Source organism: Candoia aspera, chromosome 4, assembly GCF_035149785.1.
Source record: "Candoia aspera isolate rCanAsp1 chromosome 4, rCanAsp1.hap2, whole genome shotgun sequence".
In the NCBI taxonomy this organism is placed as follows: domain Eukaryota; kingdom Metazoa; phylum Chordata; class Lepidosauria; order Squamata; family Boidae; genus Candoia; species Candoia aspera.
In genome coordinates this window covers 36691803-36718780 of record NC_086156.1, presented here as the reverse complement: position 1 = coordinate 36718780, position 26978 = coordinate 36691803, and the positions used below count along the sequence as shown (strand labels likewise).

At 37.9% G+C, this 26978-nt stretch overlaps 1 protein-coding gene across 3 annotated transcripts in view; it reads right to left on the bottom strand.

Annotated features, from left to right (window-relative positions):
* Positions 1-26978, bottom strand: part of PLCL2 (phospholipase C like 2) — a 95004-nt gene that overhangs the window by 17896 nt on the left and 50130 nt on the right. For all 3 annotated transcript variants that reach the window (XM_063303855.1, XM_063303856.1, XM_063303857.1), the window contains 2 exons: positions 8015-10501; positions 5378-5581 (listed from right to left, as the gene is read on the bottom strand). In XM_063303855.1, the coding sequence (XP_063159925.1) occupies positions 5378-5581; positions 8015-10501 (2691 nt within the window). The remainder of the gene's footprint in view (positions 1-5377; positions 5582-8014; positions 10502-26978) is intronic.

Sequence of the window (26978 nt, the reverse complement as noted above, 5' to 3'; positions counted from 1 at the left end):
TGAAGGTACTGTTGGGACAGTCAGGCAAATAGGTATTTTGTTCACAGCAATTACAGGAGCCATTTTGAGGGCATATACTTCACAGTCATCTGGTGAATGTGAAAGCCATTTCCCATGGCAGCCATTTTATGACAGCATCCATGACGTGTGCTAAAATTCCAAATGTGTTCAGTGGTTAAAAACAGCTGTCTCCCTCCAGGATAGAACTATCACTTGGAGTAGATACTAAGCTTTTAGAGATGGACTAGTACACAGGTCATGTAAGTCAAGCAGAAATGAGCATAATTTAAAATACTGTTTTTTCAATTCTTGGTTCAGTATACCAAACTCATCTCATCCTAAGCTTTGGTGGCTTTACACGTTCCCCAAAATTACCTTCCAAAAATTCTTAATCACTATATAGACATATTGTTATTGCTACAATATACAGTTTGCATAATCATGTTAGTAATAAAGGGTAAAATGTTTTAAATATCTTTATTAGGAACTTTTGTGATTTATTTAATAGCAACTTTTGTAATTTATTTAATTTATTTAATAGCAAAAGAACAAAAGCAATCTAGGAAGCAGTATGCTGTAGAAACAAAAGTGGTTTGCAAGGACAGAAAGGTGTTGATGGAAATTATAATAAATTATATTTTCTCTCTCTTATCTCATGCCTTTACTTTTTAGGCTTACTACCCCTTACTCCTTTGTATTTTGTATAATGTTATATCCCAAAATGTGATGAGTACATCCTTATGCATGTTTGTAATAGCAACCATCTATCCATTTTTTCCCCTAGAAAGTCTTTTTATTTCTATACATTATAATGTAGCAATTATGTTCTGGGATTGGTACAGGCCTCCTGTTAACAGTTAAGAAAAGCTTTTTATGTCAATCTTAGTTCAGTACATAAGAAAAAAGGAACTTCCAAACAAGACAAAAATCAATAGTAACCTCATTACAGGACAGCTGTGGTTAAGCCCAGACTGTCCAAGCCAATTCATAATGAAGTGGAATCAATATTTCTATTGCTTTAAGTGCTGTCCAAAATAGCCAATATAAGGAAATAAACTTTCTCTGTTTTACTTGTATAGTACTAGTTATGGTTATACCACTGCTGGCAAAGTTAAAATAATGAATCTATTGTCATTTCCAATTAATCTAAAAATGTATATCATCAAAAAAACACATAACACATCATATCAAGAAAATACCAACACTGTATTAGTAAACTAGAACTTCAGAATTGGTTTCAAGTACCATAAATGATCACTTATGAGGCAATTAAACAAATTTTCAGATAAACTGTTGGCTTCTTAAGAACAGCCTAACATTTCATTTACTGTTCATATGCTAATGTTGACAGGCAACTTTATGTTCTCCCTTTTAAAACCTTTTTCTTTAAAACAGATTTAGCTCTTCAAACAGAGCTCACTTTCAAACTTCAAACTGTTCTCAGAGAGTTTCAAATACAGGACTGTTTTCTGCAAAAAAGGACTAATGGTCATTCCTAGTATACAGAGAACTCAACACACTAAAAAATGCAGGGGTCTCTTGAACCTTCAGCTCTTTGGTAATGCAGGTAATTACCAACTGGAGTGAAGAGTACAGCATCAAAATAAGAATGATTCAAACTATTAAAACAGCACAACTTTAATGCAACTCTTAAAGCAGCTGCGTCTTTTTTTTTCAGGCCCACCCAGAAGTAAAAAAAAAAAAAGTGTGCACTTCAGCAAATAGCAGAAATGTACACAACTCATATGAGAACCAAAGCACTTTTTTGAAGCATGCACAGTCCTAATGAAAAGTAAACGCAAACAGTTTTCCTTTCATATTTTGCTGCTGCTTTCCTATTGCTATAGAAAAAAATATAAAATACAAAAAACAAATTAAAGCAGCTCATCCATCCTGCAGTGAGAAAACTACAATAAGCTAATTCATTGAATATGTTACAAACTACTTTTCTTGTAAAATTCACGTTTCCTTACCTCAAAGTATAAACACAATCTTTCCACATTTTCTAAAGGTACTCTGGCTTACAGTAGTAATTTTTTTTAATGGAAGCTAATGAATTTTCAAGGTAATGCATGAATATAGATTGCAGGGAAGATGCCAACACTACATTACTCTGTTTCTATATTTTAATTTATATCTCACTTTCGAATCTATAAGGCCCTCAAGGTAGATTGATCAGTAACCAAAATTAGTACTGAACTTTTCATTAGCAGAAACCAAGCACAAAATTATATGCATATTATTCTGGATTTTAAGTAAAATATAATCTCAATTCCACACTGTTTATAAATGAGTTTTCTACACTTGACAATTCATTTTTTGCTCATTCCAGAATTGTAATCTAAAAATCATATTCATTTTTAAAGTATAAATCAAGATCTTCATCATTATTTAAAGAATGCTATTTTTCCTCTATACCTTATCTCTGTATCTACCTCACAGGATTGTTGTAGTGGGACAAACAGTAGGGAGCACTACATATGCTACCTTGATATGTTATATGAAACGTAGGATAGAAATCTAACAAATAAATAAAATACCCCAATGCAAATCCAACTGTTTGTAATGCAAAAACTAAATTTGTAAGACCAATTCTACCACTGTTAATCTCCCTATGGAGAAATAACGTAATGTAATGCAATGTAGCACCATACTATCCAGGGACATTTTAATTAACTAAAAATGCTCACTTGACACTAGTTCTGTAATAATCATACTTTTCATCTATAATTCAGCATACATTTTCATTCTATTATGGCTTAATCACCTGCAGTATTTTTTTTATAATTACTGTAATGTGATTTTTCATTTTATTGTTGTTTTACTTAAAAACTCTTAAAGGTTTTTATAATTGAGTTCTCTAGTTACTCCCTTTTCAAAGTTGTGGTACATCTGATGCTCACTTTATCTGGTGCAATCAATATTTCATTTTTACAGAGTGGTATTTCTGACAAACAAATGTTCAATATTAAATCACCAAGATGAACTAACTTGGGAGCTATTTTACTTCTGGAAATATCTGTGCTAATCATGAGCCATATTTAAAATGAAACTATATAAATCAAGGAATGTATTTATCAACAGTTGCTTTTAAAGTTCTACATGTAACTGTATCAAAATCAGTTTTGATCTTATTATGTATGAAAAACTTCGTTGAATTAAAAACACAACATATCAAAGGGAGAGCCAGTTTGGTCTAGTGGTTAAGGTTCTGGGCTAGAAACCAGGAGTCTGAGTTCTAGTCCCGCCTTAGGCATGAAAGCCAGCTGGGTAACCTTGGGCCAGTTGTTCTCTCTCAGTCCAACTTGCTGCAATGTAGACTAGCCTCCTCGTGGTGCACCCTGGGCAACGTGACTTGTCATGGCTAAATAGTCTACACATCTGGCTGCTGGACCTCACAAGGATTTCCAGCAAGAAAAAAAGCAGCACGAACACCAAACTGCTATGCCATACGATTAATCTCTCTCTCTCTCTCAATTTAGGGCCCCTTATTCTTGTATAAGATTTCAATCTGAACATAATTTGGTCTAAAATTACATTATGATCACCACTCTTAAAGAGATATGAAATAGGCAAATTTCTTGTGTACAGCTGGCTGTTATGAAACCACTTCCGCTTGACAGACTCCTTACACATTATGCTTTCTCCTACAAAAGAAATCTACAAGAAAGTTATGAAACAGCTTTAACATTAAGTTAAGAAATAACTTTCAACGATGATTCTTCCTTGTAAAACTTTGCAAAAGGCATTTTCAGATTCTCTACCTGTCCCTAAAACTGGAAAGACAGCCAGTTTGGCCTAGTGGCTAAGGTGCCGGGCTAGAAACCAGGAGACTGAGAGTTCTAGTTCCTCCTTAGGCATGGAAGCTGGCTGGGTGACCTTGGGTCAGTCACTCTGTGTCTGCCCAACCTCCCTCACAGGGTTGTTGTGGAGAAAAGAGGAGGAAGAAGGAATATTTGGTATGTTCGCCACCTTGAGCTATTTATAAAAATAATAAAGGTGGGACAAAAAATTAAATAAATAAATTTGGATCTACTGTAACATGCACTGGTTTACGTTTCTACTCCTCCCAAAAAGTGAAATTTCTAAGGAAAATTCAAAGCAAAAACCAGGATGTGATTTGTTTGCATACTTTAATTATTTGCAAGGCCCTACCACCAAGCTCATAGTAATGAATGCTGTTTGTGATTCCCATTATATTTTTTTAGAAGATGGGCATGTTAGAATTCTGGGAGTTGAAGTCCACACATCTTAAAGTTGTCAAGGTTGAGAAACATTGGCCTGCATCATACTGAAGTACAGAACCTGCCACAGTCACACAGAGCCCACAAATGTACAAGTATGAAAAGTTGGGAGAAGATCCTTATGCTCATTTTTTAGCTTATACAACTTCTGCAGTGCTCCAAATTTTACCTTTTTACAAGAAATGGCAGTTGTGTGTAACTGACTGAGAAGGAAGCAAAGCTTGGGAAAGCATATTCCCCGATATGCTAGATAACAGTCCTAAGATTAAATTTAGGTTTGGTCACATTCAGAGCTAGATTTGATTTATGCTTAAACCACGCTAATTTAAGGCACATGGTTTCAGTGAATATGGTTTAAATACAATTCAGTCTTCACAGTCTATTTGAAGGCTGCATAATTTAAAAAGCAACTATTTTAAAAAGTCATTATTGTAAAATCATCATCATCACTATCTCTACCATGTGCATTATATTTGCATTTCAATTAATTTAGATTGTATAAGCTTTAAAAAGGCTTTTCTAAAACATGGAAAAGATATTCTAGCCTGCAAAAATAGTTACCAGAAATGGAACTCAACTTTACGGTTAGTCACAAATTTCAATACAGAATGTGGTTTATAGTTCAGAACCTAGTCATAAAACATTAAATCTTAAAGACAAATTAATTTTCCATTTTTTTTTCACTGAGCTAACAAGCTATATACAATCTTAGTAATATACATACTTACATAACAAAATTGCTAAATCATAAAACAACGGCAATGGCAGGAGATATACAAGTATGTATCCAATAAATTTTCTTTAATTACAATTATTTCTTTGCATAAACCATAGTTATTATGCTAATCTCAAACTACCAGACATGTGCAGCAAGAATCCAGGTAACCATAGATGGCAGCAAAGAGACATTTTTGTGCCTCTGTATGTTTGCAGCACAGATCTGGTAACCCTAATTAATCTCCAGAAACTATGTTACTATCCATGGTAATTTTCCAAGCAGCAGATGGGGGAGGGAAGAGACAGAGTAAGAAGAGAGTTGCAGAAGAGTAGATTTATATGTATGTAAATCTATATAGAGATATTTATATAAACAGAACGGTTTCAAACAGAGAAAAACATGAAAGATTACTCACGGTTTCATATGCTGTGATAATTTTTTTCAGAACCTCTGGAACAATCCCTTGCAATTCCATTGTGGGATACTGATCACTGAGATTTACTACCACCAAGGGTGTATTATCAGATTTCACTAAGCAGCTAGACACTGCCAGAATACACTGTATGAGATTTGCTACAGGAGCAAGGCCGCACAGTTCTTTGAATGAAACTACTGCATTCTGTTTGGGAGAGAGAGAGAAAAAAGGGTGAAGTGATATTTTACTGGTCAATAATTTTAATAATTCTTCAAGTTATACTGTACAATCTAATAGACATCAAAACCATTTTATAATGTAGTAGTTACAGCAGGTAAACCATTAAGCAATACACATATAGGCCCTGAAGAAAGCACTTTTCCTAAGCAAGCAAAGAGCTATATATATTTGCAGCCATTTATAACAAATGCTCAATATGCAAATAAATTTTAAAATTCTACTATGGGAAATTAACTCCACTTTTCACTTACAACTGGCAAGAACTGCTTCCTTTCTCATGCAGGGGAAGTGCTGAAGTTATCCATGTTGTTGTGATTTCACATCATGCTCTCCATTTCAAAACATTCTATGTTGAACCTTTACAATATTTGTCATGCAACCTTCTTACCACTGGAGGTTTAAATAACTGTGGGTCATTCACTTAATTACAGAGGTTTTTTAAAAAATATATGTCAACAATTACTTATTTTGCCATGAAAAAGATGTGAGATAAATGTTTTTGATCTTTCCCAACTGTTGAATCTCAGCTCCACTTCAATCTCTGATTAATCCCTTTAGTAGTTAAACCAATTAGAGGCAGAAGTGACTATAATGATTGTTATTCCTGAATAAATGAACTTAAAAAAAAACACTCATACTTAGTAATTTTCCACCACACATACTTCCTAATTTTTCCAGGCATTTCATATAGATAGATGGGAAGATGGGTAAAAAAGCAAGATAATGCAATGATGCAAATGCAAGAAGAGTGGCAAGCAAAGGAAGGAAAACGATCCACACAGTACTATTTAGATTCAGCAATCTAAATCTATACCTTGAAAATCATTGCTAAAAATAGACAAGTGCCATTTAATAAAGAAGCGTTTAAAGAAAAACAATCCATCATTTTATCGTTGAAATTACTGTACTAAACAGACTGCTGACATAAGAAAATAGGTTCATTTACTTGATTGACGTAAGTTTACAGTGTTTGGGTTCATCAGCTATTTTAATTGCCTGTGTCAGTTTTCTTTTGGAAAATTGCCCGAGGATACTATCTGACAACGATTTTTATTCTGAAGGACTGACATTTAATAATTGACTGAATGTTAAATTACTATTAAAAACTTGTTCTCCCTGTTATGTATTCCAAGTTTACATAAGTGCTATTGACTAAAGAGGCAATATACCCTCATTAAAATATTCTATCTTAAAATGAAAAAAAATGCCCCATATTTAATTTTCTTTTATATGTTAAACTAGAACTCATCAAAGCTCTTGAATTAGGTGTTTATCTCAAAGCCTATCAAGGAACTTCATCAGGTAACACCTAAACAGTTTACAAAATACTATTATCTTAATTTAGTATTATCTAATTATCTAATATTCTTTTTAAATTCTGGATTCACAATTAAGTAAACTGCATATACAAAATCATGATTATGTTTTCTGTATTATTTCAATGGAACCTAAATTCAATTAATTTATTCAAAATTCAGTGCAAAAACCTTTTAAAAATATTGGTACTTTTTAATAGCACTGACCATTAAGGTGCTATTCCAAAGATTTTTTAACAATAGGAAAAGATGAGGCAGGGGAAGACTTGCTGTCAGTTCTCCATTTAAAAAGACTGAAAATTTCCAGAGGTAAAGCACTGGTAAATATTATATTACGGCAGGTCTTGTTCCTTCCCTTACACAGAGAAGGCTACAACACAACATGTTGAGTTGTATTTATGAAAAAGATATGCAAGATCACATACCACATGCAATACATTTAGCTCTAAACAGGCATATGTAAAGTAGTACCTATACTGGTCATTTTATGTACAGATCTATATTCAATTCATTTGGAAGATTATTCAAGAAAAAACAGCTTACAGCACAAAATCTGGTTTTGTTTAACATGATAATGATTCCAAATACACAGGAGGAGGAAACTGACAGCTCACAGGAGAATGTGCAACCACTGTGATTTCCTTCTATAACATGTAGAGCACTTTTCTCACTACAATGCCAAAAATTGGCAGGGTGATTTTAAGCACATAGCACCATTTAAAAAACTGTTAACATGTTATTTTAACATTTATTCTTAAGTGTACTATTTTTTTCTTGGGGTCTGATGTTCAAGCATATATCCCCTGTCCAGGCCCAGCTAACTTTTTGATCCTGTCCCCACCAACTTTTCTCCTCCAGTCGCAGTCATTTGTGGAAGAGTTGCTAGAACATGATGCTATTCAACAGCAACATAAAGCTTCCAAAATGAGGCTGTTCTTAACTAGAAACATTGTTAATTAGTACCCTTTAAGTTGCCCAAACTTACCATTTAAGTTACCAACTTACTCATTTTATATATTACAAAAATATATACTCATTACATCAATCTTAACTGTCTATGAAAGTATATAGAAAATCATACCTGCATGTTTTCCCTCAAATCTGTGGCATCCCGTATTGGCTGAAGAGCGTTCTTGAATACTTCATCAATACTTTTAATCCACAAAGTCCTCATACAAGCATATTCTCTGGATTTCTTGCTTTTTCTGACAGAAAGACCCCGTTTATGAGGTTTTCCTCCACCTCTTCGATTAGTAATAGCAACATGGACAAACAAGAAAGCATGTGCTAGAGCCTCTCCTGTTAAAGACTGAAGCGGAACATGCCGATAACCTGGTTGTAAACATTCAAAGGGAATTGTGTACTGCCCAATAAATTCATCCCCAATGTAATCATCATCTAACACAACAAAGCGTACCATAGCAAGTTCAGGTAGGTTAATCTGAAATTCAAAACTCTCATCAAAAATAGGATTGTCTCCATTTTGGTGGACAGTTTTTGTCCTTTGTTCTGCACAGTCTGCTGGAATCCCATGGATTTCTACATAGACATAAGGATCTACTACATCCCCTTTGGCACCTGAACCTTTTGGCTTTGGAAAATGTTGCCCACTAATAATCTTGACATGAAGGAGCTGAGGTGAAACACCAGGCACTGTGTCCTTTGTATTTGCACTAAAGAAAGATACTTCCTCCCGCATGATAGCAGGCCGTAGCACATAGCCACAATTCCCATTTTGTCGAAACCAGCCAATATTGAGGTCCATCATTAATCCAGGTGTCTGAAAGTTCATTGCCACAATTTGACAGCCACATTTCCAGAAATCCTGTGGGTTCATATTACTAGAATCAATCCTCATAGGGCTAGGAAAAACTCTTGCAAGAAAGCGTTTGTTATAATTCACAAAGTCTCCAGGATTTTCATTGGCGTATTTGGTAGCAAGCACTTCATTAAAGGAGCAAACTTCCCAGTACTTCTGAAGCTGAAATGAAACCTGAAAATCTTTGAACTGAACCGATTTACATATGCTTACCAGTTCTGATAGTTCTTTACAAAGCTGAAACCGTTTCACTGGGACAACATTCTGTGGTTCTCCCCCCTCCTTTCCCATTCTCTGTGACATTTCTGCGCCTTCATCTTCATCTGTAACATCTCCCTCTAGCCCAGAGCAATTAGAAGATAGCTTCTTGGCTTTAATTAATATTTTTCCTTTAAGATATTCAGGAGATGGCAGATAAGATTCCTCTATATTTGGAGGTCTCATATACAGTTGATCCCCCAGTATTTTCTTCATATGCTGGACCATCACATTCTGTTGCTTGAGAGAACAATGATTTTCCAAGCACAAAATAAGAGGATATTCCGAAGCGAAAAATGCGTATTTGTTAATTATGTCAATTGAACTGCGGAAGACTATTTGTGAAGTCATTGTGTGACCTGTATAAATTACAGGTTCATTATCAGGACCATCCCACACATCCAACTCAACACTGCGGCATCCCATTTTTAGAGCACGAATATAACCTGTGATATCAGATGGGCCTCGAAACTGGTCCTCTATCAAGTATGTGTTATGAGAAGAGTTTATGAAATAGTGAGATAAAGGCTGGTTCATGTCCTGGCACACTTTTTTATGTACTGGATCAAATATATGACATTCTGGGGAAGTAAGATAATTTGTAAAACCATCTATGGAAAGCCAGCCTCTTTCTTGTCCCTCTTTAGATGGTTCATATTTGTGAATAATACCAAGGCTGATCTCTTCAGTGACATGAGCCATACCCTGCTCTGCTTCTAAAAACATCATAAGATCCTTGGCGTCAAGGAATTCTTTATTGCTAGAAAACTGAACTAGTAAGAAATAGATCTCAGGACGAGTGCAAAGCTCATGGAAAACTTCAATAAATTCTTGCTTTGTGATTTCTGTATCAGGTCTGTCTTTTGATCGCTGCAGCTCTTTGAATTTTAATTCAATTTTATTTGTTTTTAAACCAGGATTTAAATTTTTTATAAACTGTACAGCTCTGCACAAGGATATCCTCCCCAAATGATCTATATCTGTTTCACTAAACATTTGGGAAACCCATGAGGTCCGCATTTTATCTTGCCTACTTTCTAGCATATCCAATGTATGTTTTCCATAAGATATCAAGTATCTTAGACCAGTAACCCAAATATTTGCAACATCTGCAGAGTTTGCAACAAGATCTAGAGATTCATAATTGTCTCCATAAATAATAGAAAATGCACAGTCTTCTGAAATTTGTTCAGAAATTCCATTGCTACGAAAAATGTCCGTATTTTTCCCTATTCTCACTTCTTTGACGGATTTGATGTCGATCTTTGCTTTTTCAGAATCCTTCTTTGAAGGTTCCCATCGTAATGATTGCATATCAGCATCTAAAAGAAAATACCGATGGTATATCCTAGAGTTGGATCGAACTTTTCTGAGTTCTGAGCCTTCAACCATAGCATTAATACAGTCACTTGCACTACTTATCTTCTTCTCAGTAGGCATGCTGCTAAATGAGACTGTCTTTTTCCGTTCTTTTTTTTGTTTTGTACCATCCTGGAAATAGAGAAGAGGGAAAATGTTAAATTCCATGGCACGGAAACATTTCTATATGTCTCAAGATTATAGAAGAGTAATCCACTCTTCTTCATTCATACACAAAAAGACAGAAGGTATATAAAAAATTACAGATGTGTAGCCTAATCTTATGTAAATTTACCTGGTAATTCTTCAAAGATCTGTGGGATTTATTTCCAAGAAAATGAATATGGGATTAAGGCCTAAGGCATTTTCTGCCATATATGCAATAGTCCTATGAGATATTATAGTTTATACATACTGTATCTAAGGCATTTGTTTTGAATCTACGATTCCACAGATTACCATATTATATAACCCCAAAACTTATTTAACATATTGCCAATTTTTGGGAACTTTACCTCTAATCATTAATATATCTGGAAAAGTACCCTTTATTTTCTCACCCCAAAACTGGAGACTTATTGATAAGAAAGCATAGTTGGTTAGAAGAGGGATGGAGGATTCTCTCCATGTCGTTGCAGGTCCTTATGACAAGTGAAGAGGGAGAAGGAAATGCCACTATCCAGATGACCACTAGATGGCAACCCATATATGATAGGCCAAGGGTCACAACTGCCTGGGCAGTTATATGATATCACACGAAGATGCAGAGTAAAATTTTTTTTCAGCACCTGGGAGAAATTCTGTTATGCCTATCTGATAGTTTATATACAATATGTCCTTTGTTTCTGCTGAAGGTAGACGGGAAATCATTTTTATATTGCTTGGTATTTGCTTCTGAATTTTGGGCATACAGATATACCAATCACACTATTCCTTTCTTGGATAAAATATTACGGAAAGCTCAGAAAGCGAGCAAGAAATAACCAATGAAATTAAATGCATAAAATAAAAAATAAGAATAGAGCTCAATCTAATTTATCCCAACATAATTCAGTATACCTGTCCATACAGCTCTCATCTTGCAAATCTCTTTGCTTCCCCCATGTCTATACACCACTTTATATACTTTTTTGTTGTTGTTGTTTATTTATTTATTTATTTATTAATCAATCAAATTTATCACCGCCCATCTCCCAAAATGGACTCTGGGCAGTTTACAATAAAACATAAATAAAAATATAAAACTGTAAAACACTATAATACACAATAAAATAAATATAATAAAAACCTCGATGGCTGGAAGTTCTTTATGATTTGCAAGCAGAGCAGGGTCCTTCTAAGAAACTAACCATCCCCAGGAATGGCTACTCTCTCTCCCGCCCCAGGCATAATTACAGAACCAGCTCTTTAGCTGTTTCCCAGGAGGGAGGAGCCAATCTCACTTCTGGGGGAAGGATATTCCAAAGGGTAGGGGCTATTGCAGAGAAGGCCCACCTCCTGGACCCCGCCAGCTGGAATTCTCTTGCAGACGGGGTCTGTAGCATGCCCTCTCTGCATGACCGGGTGGGACGGGTTGATGTGATGGGGAGGAGACGGTCCCTTAGGTAACCTGGACCCGTGCCATATAGGGCTTTAAAGGTGATAACCAACACCTTGAATTGGACCCAGAAGCATACTGGCAACCAATGCAGCTCACGGAGCAAAGGTGTCCTAACAGTCAGGAATCATGCTGAGAGAGGAATAGGTCTCTAGTGTTTATTACTGCTACATAAGACAGAAAATCCTAACAAACTGAAGAAGCGTGGGAAAAACCCAGACAGATAAACCCCAAAAGTTAAGGCGGGTCTGATCTGTGTCTCTTTGAATGGCTGCTTAATTCCTCAGTACTACGCATGCGTTTCCCCCCCTGGATAGAGACCCCCTCCTGCTCGCCATCAGTACTCATGACAAAAGGGGTGACATGTGCTGATCTTGGGAAACCCAAGATCACCTGCGCGGCTGCATTTTGCACCAGCTGTAGCTTCCAGATACTCTTTAAACATCTCACCTCTCTTTTTCATCTAGCCATTACTCACTCAATTTATTTCAGGATTTAAAAGGCCACCCAACTGTGTAACTCTGGGCAGCATACAACGTAAACACACGATAAATCAAAAGAAGAACAAAACATGGAAAACTAACAACAAACAATATATGAATACAAATTCTAAAATGTGAAATGTAAAATGGCAAGCAAGCACTCAATCAAACAGTCTCAAGGGGGACTCCCACTCAGATGACTCCTAATACAAGGGGGAAGAGCCAGGTCCTAAGCACTTTCTTAAAGGCAAGGAGAGTTGGGGAAGGTCCTATATCGGGAGGGGAGATTGTTCCAGGGAGCAGGAGCAACCCCAGAAAAGGCATACTTCCTAGGTGCCATAAGATGACAAGACTTAAAAGAAGGAACCTGGAGCATGTCCTTTCTGTGGAGTGTGTGGGGTGTGCAGATGTTCTTGGGAGAAGGCAGTTCCTCAAATAACCCAGTGCTATGCCATGTAGTGCTTTAAAGCTAATCACCAGCACCTTAAACTGCTCCCAGAAGGCTATTGGGAGCCAGTACAGATTGTGGAGTGTTACATGGGCATAATGAGATGCACCCATAACTATCTGTGCTGCTGCATTATGGACCAATTGGAACTTCCAGATGGATTTCAAGGAGAGCCCCATGTACAACATGTTGCAGTACTCCAGCTGGGAGGTGACCAAGGCATGAGTGACCATCAGCAGGGGGGACATCACACAATTTTGTTTTATTCCCTCCCAATGCTGAATCATTTACTTGGAAATCCACTTATCAATTTCACCATTTCTGAGATCTGTCCAACAGAGACGGTCTACAACAGAGTTAAAATACAGAATAAAAGCATAAAGACAGACATACAGGTAATAGAAATATCCCCAGATAGCAAGCATAAGTATTCAATCCTTTTTAAAGGACAAAGGAATACTGTTATTTTAACAGATTTACAAAATATCAGGATGGAAGGATATGCTTGAATCTCCAGAGATAAGGAGTTCCAAAATACAGGGGCTGTAAGACAGAACCCCTACCTCTTGATCCATGTCCTCCTTTATCTCACAAAAAATATAGACTCTAAAAAGGCCTTCTCACAATGTTGTTACTGGATAGGCAAATTCAACCATGGCAAGGTGATGCCTGATATAATTCAGTTCTGTAGGTATATGTAGGTTATCATTAGCACACTGAATTGGGCCCCAAAGTCTTCAGGTATTCAGCGCAGCAACTTCAGCAGTGCTCAGAGAAATGGGAATCCTAGAACATCTCATTTTTCTCCTGAGAAACCTATATACGGGTCAGGAAGCCACAGTATGGACAGAACATGGCAAAAGAGACTGGCTCCAGATTGGCAGAGGAGTGAGACAAAGCTGTATGATCCCCTTATTTATTCAACTTACAGTATGTGCTGAATATATATTAAGGGAAGCTGGATTGGAAGAAGATGTGCGTGGTTTTAAAATTAGAGGAAGAAACATCAATAAATTGCATTATACTGATGACAGTACCCTGAAAGCTGAAAATGCAAAGGATCTGCTCTATAAAAGTTAAGGAGCAGAGTGAAAAAAAGGGACTAAAAATAAATAAAATAAAATAAAATAAAGAAGACCAAACTAATGACAACAGGTACCACACCCAGTCTTAGAATTGGAAATGAAGGTATCAAAGTGGTGGATAGCTTCTGCCTTTTAGGATCAACCATCAACAGTAAGGAACCAGCAGTCAAGAGATACACCTCAGACTAGCACTTAGTAAAGCAGCCATGAAGGCCTTGGAAAAGATACTCAAATGCCTGATGTGTCTATACCTACAAATTGTGCAAGCCATGGTATTCCCTGTGAAGCTTTATGAGTGAAAGTTAGACTTTGAAGAAGCAGGATAGGAAGAGTATTAACGCCTTTGAACTCTGGTGTTGAAGAAGACTCCTGAGAATACCATGGACAGCCAAGAAAACAAACCAATGGACCATTGAACAAGTCAACCCAGAGTTCTCGCTACAGGCACAAATGACAAGACTCAAATTATCCTACTTCAGACACATTATACAAAGACCTAACTCCCTGGAAAAGGCTCTAATGCTGGGAAAGGTGGAAGGAAAGAGAAGGGGACAACCTGCAGCAAGGTGGATGGACCCAGTTACAGTGGCAATGAGTGCACTATTGGAAGACCTGAAAGATTAGGTTAGGGATAGGTTGTCATGGAGAAAATCTATCTATGAGGGCGCTAGGATTCAAAAACAACTTGATTCACACAATCCATTAAAAAAAACAACAGATCATTTTTTGTACATGGATATCCGTGGAGATATTGTACATGGATAATCAACCCAGAAATATCTCCCTGGAAGCTAAACCAGGTGAAATGTGCCTAAAGCTACTGATATAATGTCCTGAAATGGTAATATAATGAAGAAGAATAACTATAATCTTCTCAAGAGTAAAAATGACTTCTAGTAATGGAACTGGAAAATAGGGTTTCTTAGCAAGCTGCAAATAAGACAGAGAAGTAACAAGAGGTAAAAAAGGAGTAATTTCTTGACCTTTTCCGAGAGCAAATATGGAAACAAGATAGAGAAGCAATATGAATCATTGAGAACTCCATTTCACTTTTCCCAGGCCTTGAGTAACTTTGAGCTAGTCACTATAAACCAGTTCTATGTATATCACAATTTAATACTATGCATGCCAACATATTAACTGAGAGCCAGTCTGGTCTAGTGGTCAAGGTGCTGGCCTAGAAACCAGGAGACTAAGAGTTCTGGTTCTGCCTTAGGCATGAAAGCTGGCTGGGTGACCTTGGGCCAGTCACTCCCTTTCAGCCCAACCCACCTCACAGTGTTATTGTTGTGTGGAAAACAGGAGATAGGAGTATTAGGTGTGTTTACCGTCTTGGGTTGACCAAAATGTATAAAAAAGGCAGGATAAAAATATCATCATCATCAGCCTTTGGAGAAATAGTGGCCATATATTAAAAATATATCTATTATAGACAGCCAGTTTGGTGTGGTGAAGATGTCTAGTGAGTTTGAGTCCTCCTTTAAGCAAGGAGGCTGCCCGGATGACTTTGGGCCTGTTACTCTCAGCCCAACTCACAGAGTTTTTGTAGTGGGGAAAGGAGGAGGGAGCATCATGTACGACACCTTGAGCTGTAAAAGATAAAGATGGAACATAAATCATATATTGTAAATAAATAACATATAATTGAGTTTGCTTTATCACAGCGCCCAACTCACTCTCAGTCTCACACATGCAAAAACATTAATAGCTGTCACAACTACAGAATTAAAGAACAGTATGACTTTTTAATGGATACCCTAGTGTCAGAGAACACAGGTAAAATGAGCATAATTACAATCCCCTAAGCCTAGAGTACAAATTTACTTTAATCAAGAAGCATGTAAATAGACTAAGTATACACAATACAGAATGGCAATCAAGAAAACATGAGTGCAATAGTTCTGGCTTCCTAAATTACTGTTAAGATTAGTAAGTAATTGTGTACTACATGGGAACAAAAGATTCAAAAGACAAAGGCTGCAGCTTTTTAACAGATAATATATTCCATTTATAGACACAGATTTTTTTTTAATATAATTCTTATAGTCTGCCATATTCTGAATGAACTATAGTATCATGGTACTTTTCCTGACTTTTTTTAAAAAAAGCAAAACTTCCCTTAATGGCTTAGAAATTACTGTCAATGAAAATGAGTAGAAATTACTGGATGGGATTTAGGCATTTTTCCTTACATTTCTCCCAAATGGAAAAGAATTTGCTATTGGAGCAAAGAATATAAAATGTATTTCTACCCATTATTCAGCCCTTATCAGTGGTCTCCACATTAGATTATTAAGGGAAGAGTGAGAATAGAGAGACAGCATAAGAAAGTAATAAACTCAGTTGATAAACAGGGTTGACAGACAAAATGTGTTTCCATTCCCACCCCCCAAGAATATATATTTTCATACCTTGATTGGTAATATACTAGTGTTACAATAAAATTAAGATAATGGCATTACTATTTCAAGAAATATTTTTGCGCTCTTCTTTACGCTTTAATATTAAGCACATCATTTGTAGAACAATAATCATCTTGACAGAAACTCATAGAAGGAATGCTCATCGAAATTCATGGAAGTAATGCTCAACAGTAAAACCATGCAGAGATCCAAAAGAATATTTGAAATGACAATATGGTACACTTGAGAGAATAAGAGATGTGGAACATCTAAATAGACTAAATATTTGAAATCATACCAAACAGAATGAAGATATGATAAAAATGATCAATCTAAAGTGCATCAAATAGCCTACCCAAAGCCAGGAATATGATCTCAGAGTGTGCATCAACCTTCCCAACAAATATCAGTGGTGCCTAACATAAAATGAATTTTGGTGGCATGCCGATCTGCCATTGCTTTTTTTCTTTTAAAACTTTTAAAATTCTACTTTTAAAATGTTTTGTAATTATCATAAAATAATTTTATAATAATTTAATTATAGCACGCCCTTGTTACACTAACCTATGCTTTATTCTCATACTGGCTGTCAATAGATGTCCTTTTTGTCCTGAGGTAATCTTACTTGTTTCTTGCTGTCAGACTAGAACCCTAATACTACCAGGAGAGTCACAAAATTTCTTTCAGCTGCCATTGCCTGGACAGAGTAAAAAGGGTGACCTTGATGGAGTTAAGGGAAGATCAGTTACCAACGCAATGAGTTGGTAAACATTGCACGAACCCAGGTGAGGGATGAGTAGTATGAAAACATTTCAGACAGACGCACATCTGAATTTACATGAAGATAAAAGAGGGAGGAAGAGAAGCACATTCAGACTTGCAAGATTCTGTTGTTATAGCTAATTTTAGGCACATGTGGCATCTGTTTCTTGGGGTTGTCTACTTTGTAGGGCTGACGTTGTCCCATGCATGAAACTACCTTCTTTCATTTTCTGATTCTACTAATATATAATTCTGTTCTTTAATGTTCCTTACACTACACCTACGTTTCATCTTTCCTTTTATATTATATTTGTTACAAAGTATAATTTTACTTGAGCCTCATGTGGTGCAGGGTCGTAGGCAGCAGTATTGCAACCGAAACTCTCCCCAAGACCTGAGTTAGATCCCAGCGGAAGCTGGATTCTTCCAAGGTTGGTAAAATGAGTACTCAGCTTGCTGGGGAAGGTGACGACTGGGGAAGGCAATAGCAAACCACCCCACTATAGTCTGCCAAGAAAATGGCACGAAAGCGGCATCCGCCCAAAGGGTCAGACATGACTCCGTGCTTACACAAGGGACCCTTCACCTTTCACCCATACTTTTATTTATATACATTTATATTCATATAACTCTTGTTTCTATAGATTTGCTTATTAGCTCCATATTTAATAGGTAAACTTCAGAATTTTACATCTAAAGTATTTAATTAATTTGTCATTTTGTTTTTATTATCCAGGTTCTATTTGCATTATTGTGTTACCTGTATTCACTGCAATGTAGTAAATCATTATATGCACTCTTACTGATGTTTTAGAAATGAATTACAAATTACATTTGTCCCTTATTAGGAGCAAAAATTGATGCAAAGCTAATTTTGTGGTTACATAAGCCAGAAATGAAAATGTAACCATTGGGTCCATGTAAAAATGTTATGGGTTAAAATTCTATGCTGGCCTTGAATTGTGGTAGTAGCAAATAACTAGCATGGTTCAAAGCAAGCTATGAATCAATTATTCTCCAGGCTGCAAACTACCAAACTTGAATGGGAGCCACATCACTGGTATAAGAGGCCAAACATGAGGCTCTCCCTTTCTTCTAGGCCAAGAGTTTAAAAAAAAAATATGACAACCTAATTAACAAACTAATTTAGCAATTTTGGATAATAAGCAGTACTGCTAATGCACCTTGTTAAGCAAATCTGGTAGCACTTCCTTTAACATCAATGTATTTGAAAAGCGAGAAAAGTAGCCTAAAGGAACAAATAAAATAAATATCCAAAGGGTACAAAAATTTGACTCTCAGAAGCACAACCTAATAAAAAAGCCTAATAATAATAGTCAAATTAATTGATGTTATTGCTAGAAGAAACCATTTGCAAGAGCCAGCAATGTCTACTTGTTAAGCAAGGGAGACCCAGGTTCTAGTTCTCCCTTAAGCGCAGAAGCCAGCTGGGTGACCTTGGCCAAGTCACTCCCTCTCAGTCCAAATCAGCATCAGGCTCTGTAAGAACCCAGCTGAAAAACAAAGTCCCTTGTTGCTTCATGTATTGATAACTTTGCTTTAGAACTGGGTGAGCGTAGCACAAAATAAGAAGAATCTGCAACTAAGCAGGACACATGCTAAGGAAAACAACATTGCTACAAAAATCAAACGCATTTTATTTGTTCATTAATTTAACAAGCAAATTTATATTCTACCTTTCCTCCAGGAGCTTGAGAAGGCAAAATAGCATTCCCTCCTTTCTGGTGAGATAGGTTGGGCTGAGAGAAAGAGACTCAACCAAACTCACCCGATGAGCTTCAAGGGCTGAGGCTGGACATGAACCTGGGTGTCCCTGTTATTAGACCATCATCTAAAATATTATATCCACTAATTTTTTCAGATAAGAGATAATAGATTATCAAACCAAACCTATTTTCCAGAAAAATAAGGGTAAAAGTTTCCCTCGACGTAAAGTCCAGTCGTGTCCGACTCTAGGGGGCGGTGCTCATTTCCGTTTCTAAGCCTTAGAGCCGGCGTTGTCATAGACACTTCCGAGTCATGTGGCCAGCATGACTCACGGAATGCCGTTACCTTCCCGCCGAAGCGGTACCTATTCATCTACTCACATGTGCATGTTTTCAAACTGCTAGGTTGGCAGGAGCTGGGACGAGCAACGGGAGCTCACCCCGCCGCGCGGTTTCGAACTGCCGACCTTCCGATCAGCAGCTCAGCGGTTTAACCCGCAGCGCCACCACGTCCCTAACAAAAAAGGCTGCTATTTGCAAAACGTATGACTCAAAAAATAATAGTTTCTTAACTGGAACAATACTTTTTGCTGCCTTGGTGCTCAAGAATACTTTCATTGTTCTAGATCACATCACAAATAGTATCAGAACTAAGAAAAACATTCAGCACAATAAATCAGAAACAAATTAAGCCAGGTACAAATCTTATTAAAACCAATATAAATATAATGCAAACATAATTCTGCCACAGGAGGATTGATTACTTTTTCAAATGAAAAGTGTTTAAAAATAAATACTTCTCATTATTAATGCATATAATGTTGAATTTTTAAACTTCCCAGTTAGGGATTAAGTGCTGGAAATATTAATTCTTCATTTTAAGAGTTTCCCTGGCATTTCATATTCCTGTTCATTTTTCTAAATGCAGCAAACAGGTGATATTCAGCAAACTATTGCAGCTCACTTTATATAGGGCTACCCTATAAAACAATTTAGCAGTTGCAGCTGATAAAGAATGCAGTGGCCAGCTACTAACAGGGAGGAGTCATTATAGCTGCTGCAATGGGCTTTTAGGTCCAATTCCAGGTGCTGGCTACACAGCCCTACAAGGCACAGCATTAGTGCACTTACTAGACTGTCTGTCCGACACAGACATAGCCTGTACTATGAGCTTGTTCTAAAAGGGGTTGCTGAGGTTCTTCTTTGTAGGTATTAGAAGCCCTCACTATATTTGCTCTACATCAGACAGTTAAAACCATCTTTTTATGTTGAGCTTTTGGTACAGATGGCAAATCAGGGTTGCCACTGTAACTTTATTTAATACAGATTTTGTGTTATTTACTGTTTATTTATCATTGTTATTGCATTATAAATTGCCCTGTATCTTTGGAAATAGGACAGAATATAAAACACTTCAACAAGCACTAAGCTTAATAGCCGCCTCTTGGGGGAGATGGGTGGTAATAGAAGTTTGAAAAATCAATCAATCAATCATCCATTAAGTCACCCAATCTGTCATATGGATACTGCTTTCTCCTAACAATTGAACAACAATATTTTATAGCTCTGAAAATGCTGTTTTTCTTCCAGTTACTCTATCAATATAGTTCTGAGCACCATGATCCCTTCTTCCATTACAGTATCATTTTAATGTTTTACCTATTTTTCTAAGTATTTCTTAGAAGACTGTCCACCCATGTAGGAAGATTCCAACTATTCTCTTTTGAATGGTCAAACTGAAAGATTTCCTCATATATTTTTTCAGCAAATATCTCATTAATTCACAGACCAGGTCCCAACAACTCTTCAGTAGCCAGAAACCTTTGGATGGAACTCTGAAAAAGTGATGTGGTAATGTTATGAATGTGGGCAGTTTACATGTCTTAAGCCTCTCTAATGTTTGATATAAACAAACTTGAAATAACATATTTAAAATCCACTAAAAACCTTCAGACAATAGCTAATCAATAGTTTATCAAGCCCAACACAAATTCAGGCACAATTTATAAAATACTTTTGCTATATAGGTACTCAGCTTACTCATTAATTGGCCCCCAGGATTCTATCAATAGCAAGATTGCACTGCAGTTATAATCTATTGACTCAGTTTCTTGGGAAATCTCCTTAGATCAGCATGAAAGGGAACAAATAAGAAATAAGGAACATTTTCAGTAAAGCAGAAATGTTGCTTATGGTTATACTAGTAAAAGAAAAAAAAAAGAGGCTTGTGGCATCTCACAGGCTAACCATTTTATTACAGGTAGTCCTCTCTTAACAACCATTCATTTAGTGATGGTTCAGACATAATGGTGCTGAAAACACTGACTTATGACAGGTCCTCACACTTATGACCGTTGCGATGTCCCCACAGTCATGTGATCACAATCTGGGTGCTTGGCAACCAGTTCACATTTATGACTGTCGCAGCATCCTGTGGTCACATGATCACCATTTTTTACCTTTCTGGCCACTTTCTGGCAAGCAAAATCAATGGGGAACCACGTGATTCACTAAACCACCATGTGGTTCGCTTAACACCCGTGGTGGTTTGCTTAATGACCACCACAAAAAATGTCGTAAAATCAAGTCAGATTCTCTTTAACCACTGCTTTGCTTAGCATCAAGAATTCCACTCCCAGTTGTGGTTGTTAAGTCAGAACTACCTGTATTGCATAAGATTTTGTAGATTATATCCACTTTATCATGAATGGAATAAATTCCCACAAGAGTGATTTTATGACTATGTACCGTTGTATAGCAGAATAGTAGAAAGTAGTGGGTGGTGGCAGGGAAGAGAGAAAAAAGGATTTAGTCAGAAAAGGCAGGATTGCTTCTATACCAGAAGATATAGAAACAAAACTGATCATAAATAAAGTACTGATCCACTATGTAGGACAGACAGGCAGAAGACTAATAGAGCACATCCATGAACACCAACTAGCAGACAGAAGATACAATTAAAGACATGATGAAAACTCCTTAATCTCACAACACATGGACAGACTCAACCACAGTTTCAACAGGGAACCTGTGAGCAACCTAGACCAAGCTAAATCCAAAAATGCTAGGGAATTCCTGGAAGCTTGGCATTCAGACAAATCAGCCATCAATAGTTACACAGAAATAAACCATATTTACCTACCATTCAAAAGAGACAATAAAAAAGCTAAGAGGGAAACAAAAAGACCAGAACACATCCTCTCCAGCAGCCAACACCCATATAAGCAGTGATTAACACCAGGAAAACTATCAAGCAGAAAACAATACAGATAGTTGTGAGACTAGGCTGAAGCTGCCATAACCTAAAGATGAAGCTGGCAAGTAAGCAGAGAGGACAAAACCCAGGAAACTTGTCTAAAAGATCCCTTCAGGGAAGTAGATAAGAAGGAAGCAAGTCGTTAAGGAGGAAACAAAGGAAAAATGCCACCTGAACCAGACAAAGTTGGGCCTGAACACATGGAAACTCCCCCCCCTCCCATCAACAGCTATCAGAACAAGGCAAGAGGAGCCACAAGCCTTGTGAATCAACAAAGCAAGGACTTTTGGGGATAAAGGGGTCCCAGAGCCCACCCACTCCTTGAGTCCTCTTTGGATGTCCCTCTAGCTAGTGCCTGGCAGTCTACTTGAGAAGGATGCGGGTAAGTGTGGATGAGCATGTGTGTGTGCGTGCGTGCATACATGCATGTGTGAGAAAGAGCTCTATTAGTCTTCTGCCTGTCTGTCCTACAAAGAGTACATTGCAACCAGTAAAGTTTTGCTATTACTTTAAATTCACTGGGTCTCCATGTATTACAAAGAACCTGCCGCGCCTCAGTATTTGGTTGGAAGTGATGTGTGTGCATCCCTAATTAATTCCCGGCTGTTGACCAGGGCTGTGTGTCTTGTCTGTTCAAGCCACACCTATCTGGAAAACCCAGGTAGGAAGCTGACAAGATCTGGGTGCCTCAACAAGCTGGGAGTGTGTGAGCAAGTGACCATAAGCCAAACCTGGGAGCAGCATGTAACACAGTCCTCAAGTAACAGCCATTCATTCAGCAACCAAAGTTACAGCAGCACCGAACAAATGGTACTTATGCCTGGTCCCCAAAGTTTTGGCTGTTGCAGCACCCTCACAGTCACATGAATCAAAATTCGGGCACTTGGCAGCCTACCCACACTTACGATTTCAACTCCTCCCAACTGCCTATCTCCCCCCCCACCTCTGCCCTTTTGGCTGCCCTGCACAGCAGTACTACTCAATGGCAGTGCTGGGGCTAAAGTAGAGGCCCCAAGCTTCAGCAGTCTCAGCTGGCCACCACTGCCCCTGGACTTCTACTTCAGTCCCAGCACTGCCGGTGCCAAGGAGTGCCACCTCAAGCCCTGCACTGGAGCCAGACACCCCAGTGCCACAGAGCAAAGCCCCCACCACCCTGCGCTCCGCAGGGCCTGCCATGCCCAGCTGACCTTAGCTGTCTTCCTCCCACTGCTGATGAGGTGTGCCCATCCTGGCCCCCTGCAAGGCAGCTGGCCATGCCAGGACTATAAGGCCTTCCAAAGCATTGCAAGAATGGGGCAAGCTATTTGGAGAGTGGTGCGAGCAGCCTTGGGAAGAAAGTCTGGCATGGTCAGCAGCTGCCTCGCATAGGGCCAGGCTGGGTGCCCCTCATCAGTAGTAGAAGACGGCTAAGGTCAGCTGGGTGCGGCAGGGTCTGTAGAGCACAGGGTGGTATGGAGTGCCACTGTGCAGGACAACTAAAAGGGCAGAGATGGGGGAGTTCAACAGGAGGCAGAGGAGGTAGTCCTTTATTTCATCGAGGCTCGGGGCTGGGAGAGACCAAGCTGCGAATGACCTGGATCAGGGTGGGTCCTCGCATAACGACTGGTGGGATTTAGTTAACAGCAGCAACAGGGGGTGCTCCATCGTTCCTAAGCGAGGAGGAAATGTGATGTTTCACCTAATGACCACATTGCTTAGCGGTGGAAATTCTGGTCCCAAGTACTGTTGTAACTTGAGGACTACCTGTACCCTAATCAAGGAACAAAAAGAGAACAACACCCTCACCAACACTGGCATGGCAAGCTATTGTATAAAAACAGAGAGCAAACCCCACATTCACTCGCACTGATGTTACCTAGTTGGCTAATGAAATGTCTGCAAGCAAACAATCAAGCTCAGAGAGCACCAAGGACTCCAATGTAAAGTATATAATTTATTGCTATGCAATTTGTTCTTTGAAGCTCCATTGAACATTCTGAAACAAACCTTAATACTGTACGAATCAGATTATATGCTTTAACTGTTTCCCTTTCATGTAATAAAACTTTGGGAAAGAAAACTATTATAAGATTTATTAAGTAACAATTTACAGTGACATTTGCTCTATTTGTATTAAGTATCCCCCTTTCCTATTTAAACTAATAAATTTACAACAGCACAAGAGAAATGTCCCTTTGAGTTTATGGCCTATAAATTTTCTTGTCCAAAAAAAGCCAACCACCTAGTATTATTTATTCAGTTGTATCTTACCAAAGGAGAGCAAACGTTCCTATCTTCAAAAAGACTAAAAAGAAAGATCTGCCAAACTACAGACCTACTAGTCTGACAATGATACTTGGACAACAATATGGCAATTATCAGAAGTGAGCATGGATTTGTCAAGAATGATTTTTGCCTGACTAACTTTATCTCATTTTTTTTTAAATCAGGAAAGTTCATTAATACATTATGGGAAACTACAGACCAGAGGTCTCAAACTCATGGCATGTAGAGTACATGCAGTCCTCCATGTCTTCTGTGTGGCCATTGCCTTATTGACACACACAACAGAGAGCGATAACTTGAAATAGGGTAGCAGCTTCCTGATTTTGTCAACCACTATGCATTGCCCCTTAGGCTAAATGTGATGCTGCACCTGGCTAGGAGAGACCAAGGAACAGTTGCATTTCTAGCCTTGCATCAAGACATGTCAGGACCTGTAAGTCCATTTCTAACAGTGAGAAGATGCTGTAAGGGTGGGGTGGGATGCAAAGAGCAGTCATTCCCCATTTGCCTGCTATCAACTATCTTTACATTCCCTCCAGATGCCTTCTCTCTGCCTGCCCTAGCTCCACACACAAGGTGAGGCTGGGGGTGTTTAAGGATCCTTTGAACTCCAGTCATTAGCTGAGGTGCAAGAGAATGGCTACTTTTGGAAAGGAGGGGAGAGGCAGGAAGCAACAGAAGTGACGGCATCTCTCAGCAAATCCTGGTGAACTTGCCCAGAAGGGGAGTGTGCCTCTTGTTATAAAGGAAGCCAAAAGACCAAGAATGCACTCCTGGTGTAGCCTTTGCCAGCTGCACTCTGCCATGTCCAGCTAAGGGAAAGAAGCTGCAATCTTCTCTGCAAACTTCTGTCTCCTAGACTCGTCTTCTAGCACTATCCAGATAGGTGGTCCCAGTACGGCACTGGCCTATCCTGGTCCTGTTCCAGTTTGTGCCTCAGGAGTAAGAGTCCTATGAGGCAATGGAGGATTGAAAGCTACAAACTTCCATGCTTCTCTGCTAATTAAAGTGGAAACCACCAAATGCCAATTGCATTTTTTTTCTATGTTAGAATGTATTTATTTATCCCATTTTTTCGCCTTCTTTCCATTAAAAGTAATCTGAAATTCCTCTTATAAGAGGGTGACATGTGCCAAATTGAAGACAAAACATCACACACACACACACACACCCTGTTTACTTCTTGGCAGAACTGGAAATAATTCCAAACTAATTAATTGTGGGCTGGATGCCATGACACTTAAGTGGATACACAGCTAATTCAAAAACCGTTCTTAAAGTATGGTCATAAATAGTTTTTCTTCAATTTATAGGGAGGTGTTGAGTGATATGCCATACAGAATAATTCTAAGTCCTGTAATGCAATGACTTGGATAAAAAGTTGGAAGGAATGCTTATCAAATTTGCAAATGGCACATAACTGAAAATAGTTAATATCCTTAATACAGTAAGTTAGAGAAAAGGCTGAAAGTAATAAAATGAACACTGAAGTACAAAGTTCATTTAGGGAAAAATATTCCAAATGGATGTATATAAGATAGGGGATACCTGGCTTGGTAACATTACTTGCAAAAAGGTTCTTGGAATCGTACATGACCACAAACTGAATATGAGCCAGTGGTATGCTGATGCTGCAAAAAGAAGACAAGTAAGATTTCATGCTACATCAATAGTAATATAATTTACAGATCACCAGAAGTAGAAAGCCTCAAGAAAAAAAAATTGAGGGGGGAGTTCAGCAAAATCTGAAGGACTGACACCAGGAAGATCTTTCTTGTTCCCAAAGTTACAAGAAGGCAGGTTCCAAATAATGCTGGAAAGCAATTACCCAGTTAGGTGGTAGGCTTATGTTCAGCTGGAGACTAGAAAGCCATTTGTATGGCACACATTATTTCGGATTTCTGCACAAAGCCCCGGGGGTGTGGGGGGGGGGGAGGACTCAGCTGACTAAACGGCATCTTCCAATTCTATATTCTATTGTACTATTTCAAGACTTCAAAAATATCATAAAAGATTATGCATATCAAACATTTTTGTGGTTCTAGAGAGCACACCTCATAGATGAAACAATGGATACTTCTGTTCAATGTGCTTTGTTCTAAAATAATGGTAATGAATTTTCTACACATTTCAGAATTATTAATAATTTCTTGACAGAGATTAACACAACTATCAACATTTCTTGGAAAAGAAGAAACTTAATGGGGGGTGATTTTATGAAAATGGCCTGTAAAGTAACTGAACATTAAAATAACCTGTTTTGTAATTTCCTGTGAAAATGTGCTGCAATCTCCTTTCAAAATGGTCTTCTCTATCTATGCCTTTGTTATGGCATTGAAGAGTGATTACTGTCATCTTCAGCAAACCAGTTACCAGTACCTTTGAAATACAACACATACAGTACTGTAGATGCAAACGGCAACTCTAAATATTCTACAACAGGTGTGTATACTAACCAGAAAGTTTTTTTTTCATACTCATAACAAAACACTGTGTTCCTAGAGATCTGTTGACCCATTTTGGGCCAGCTATGGCTCAACAGAAACAAAATTCAAAATGATTTGCCTATCCTGTGTTTCAGAGAA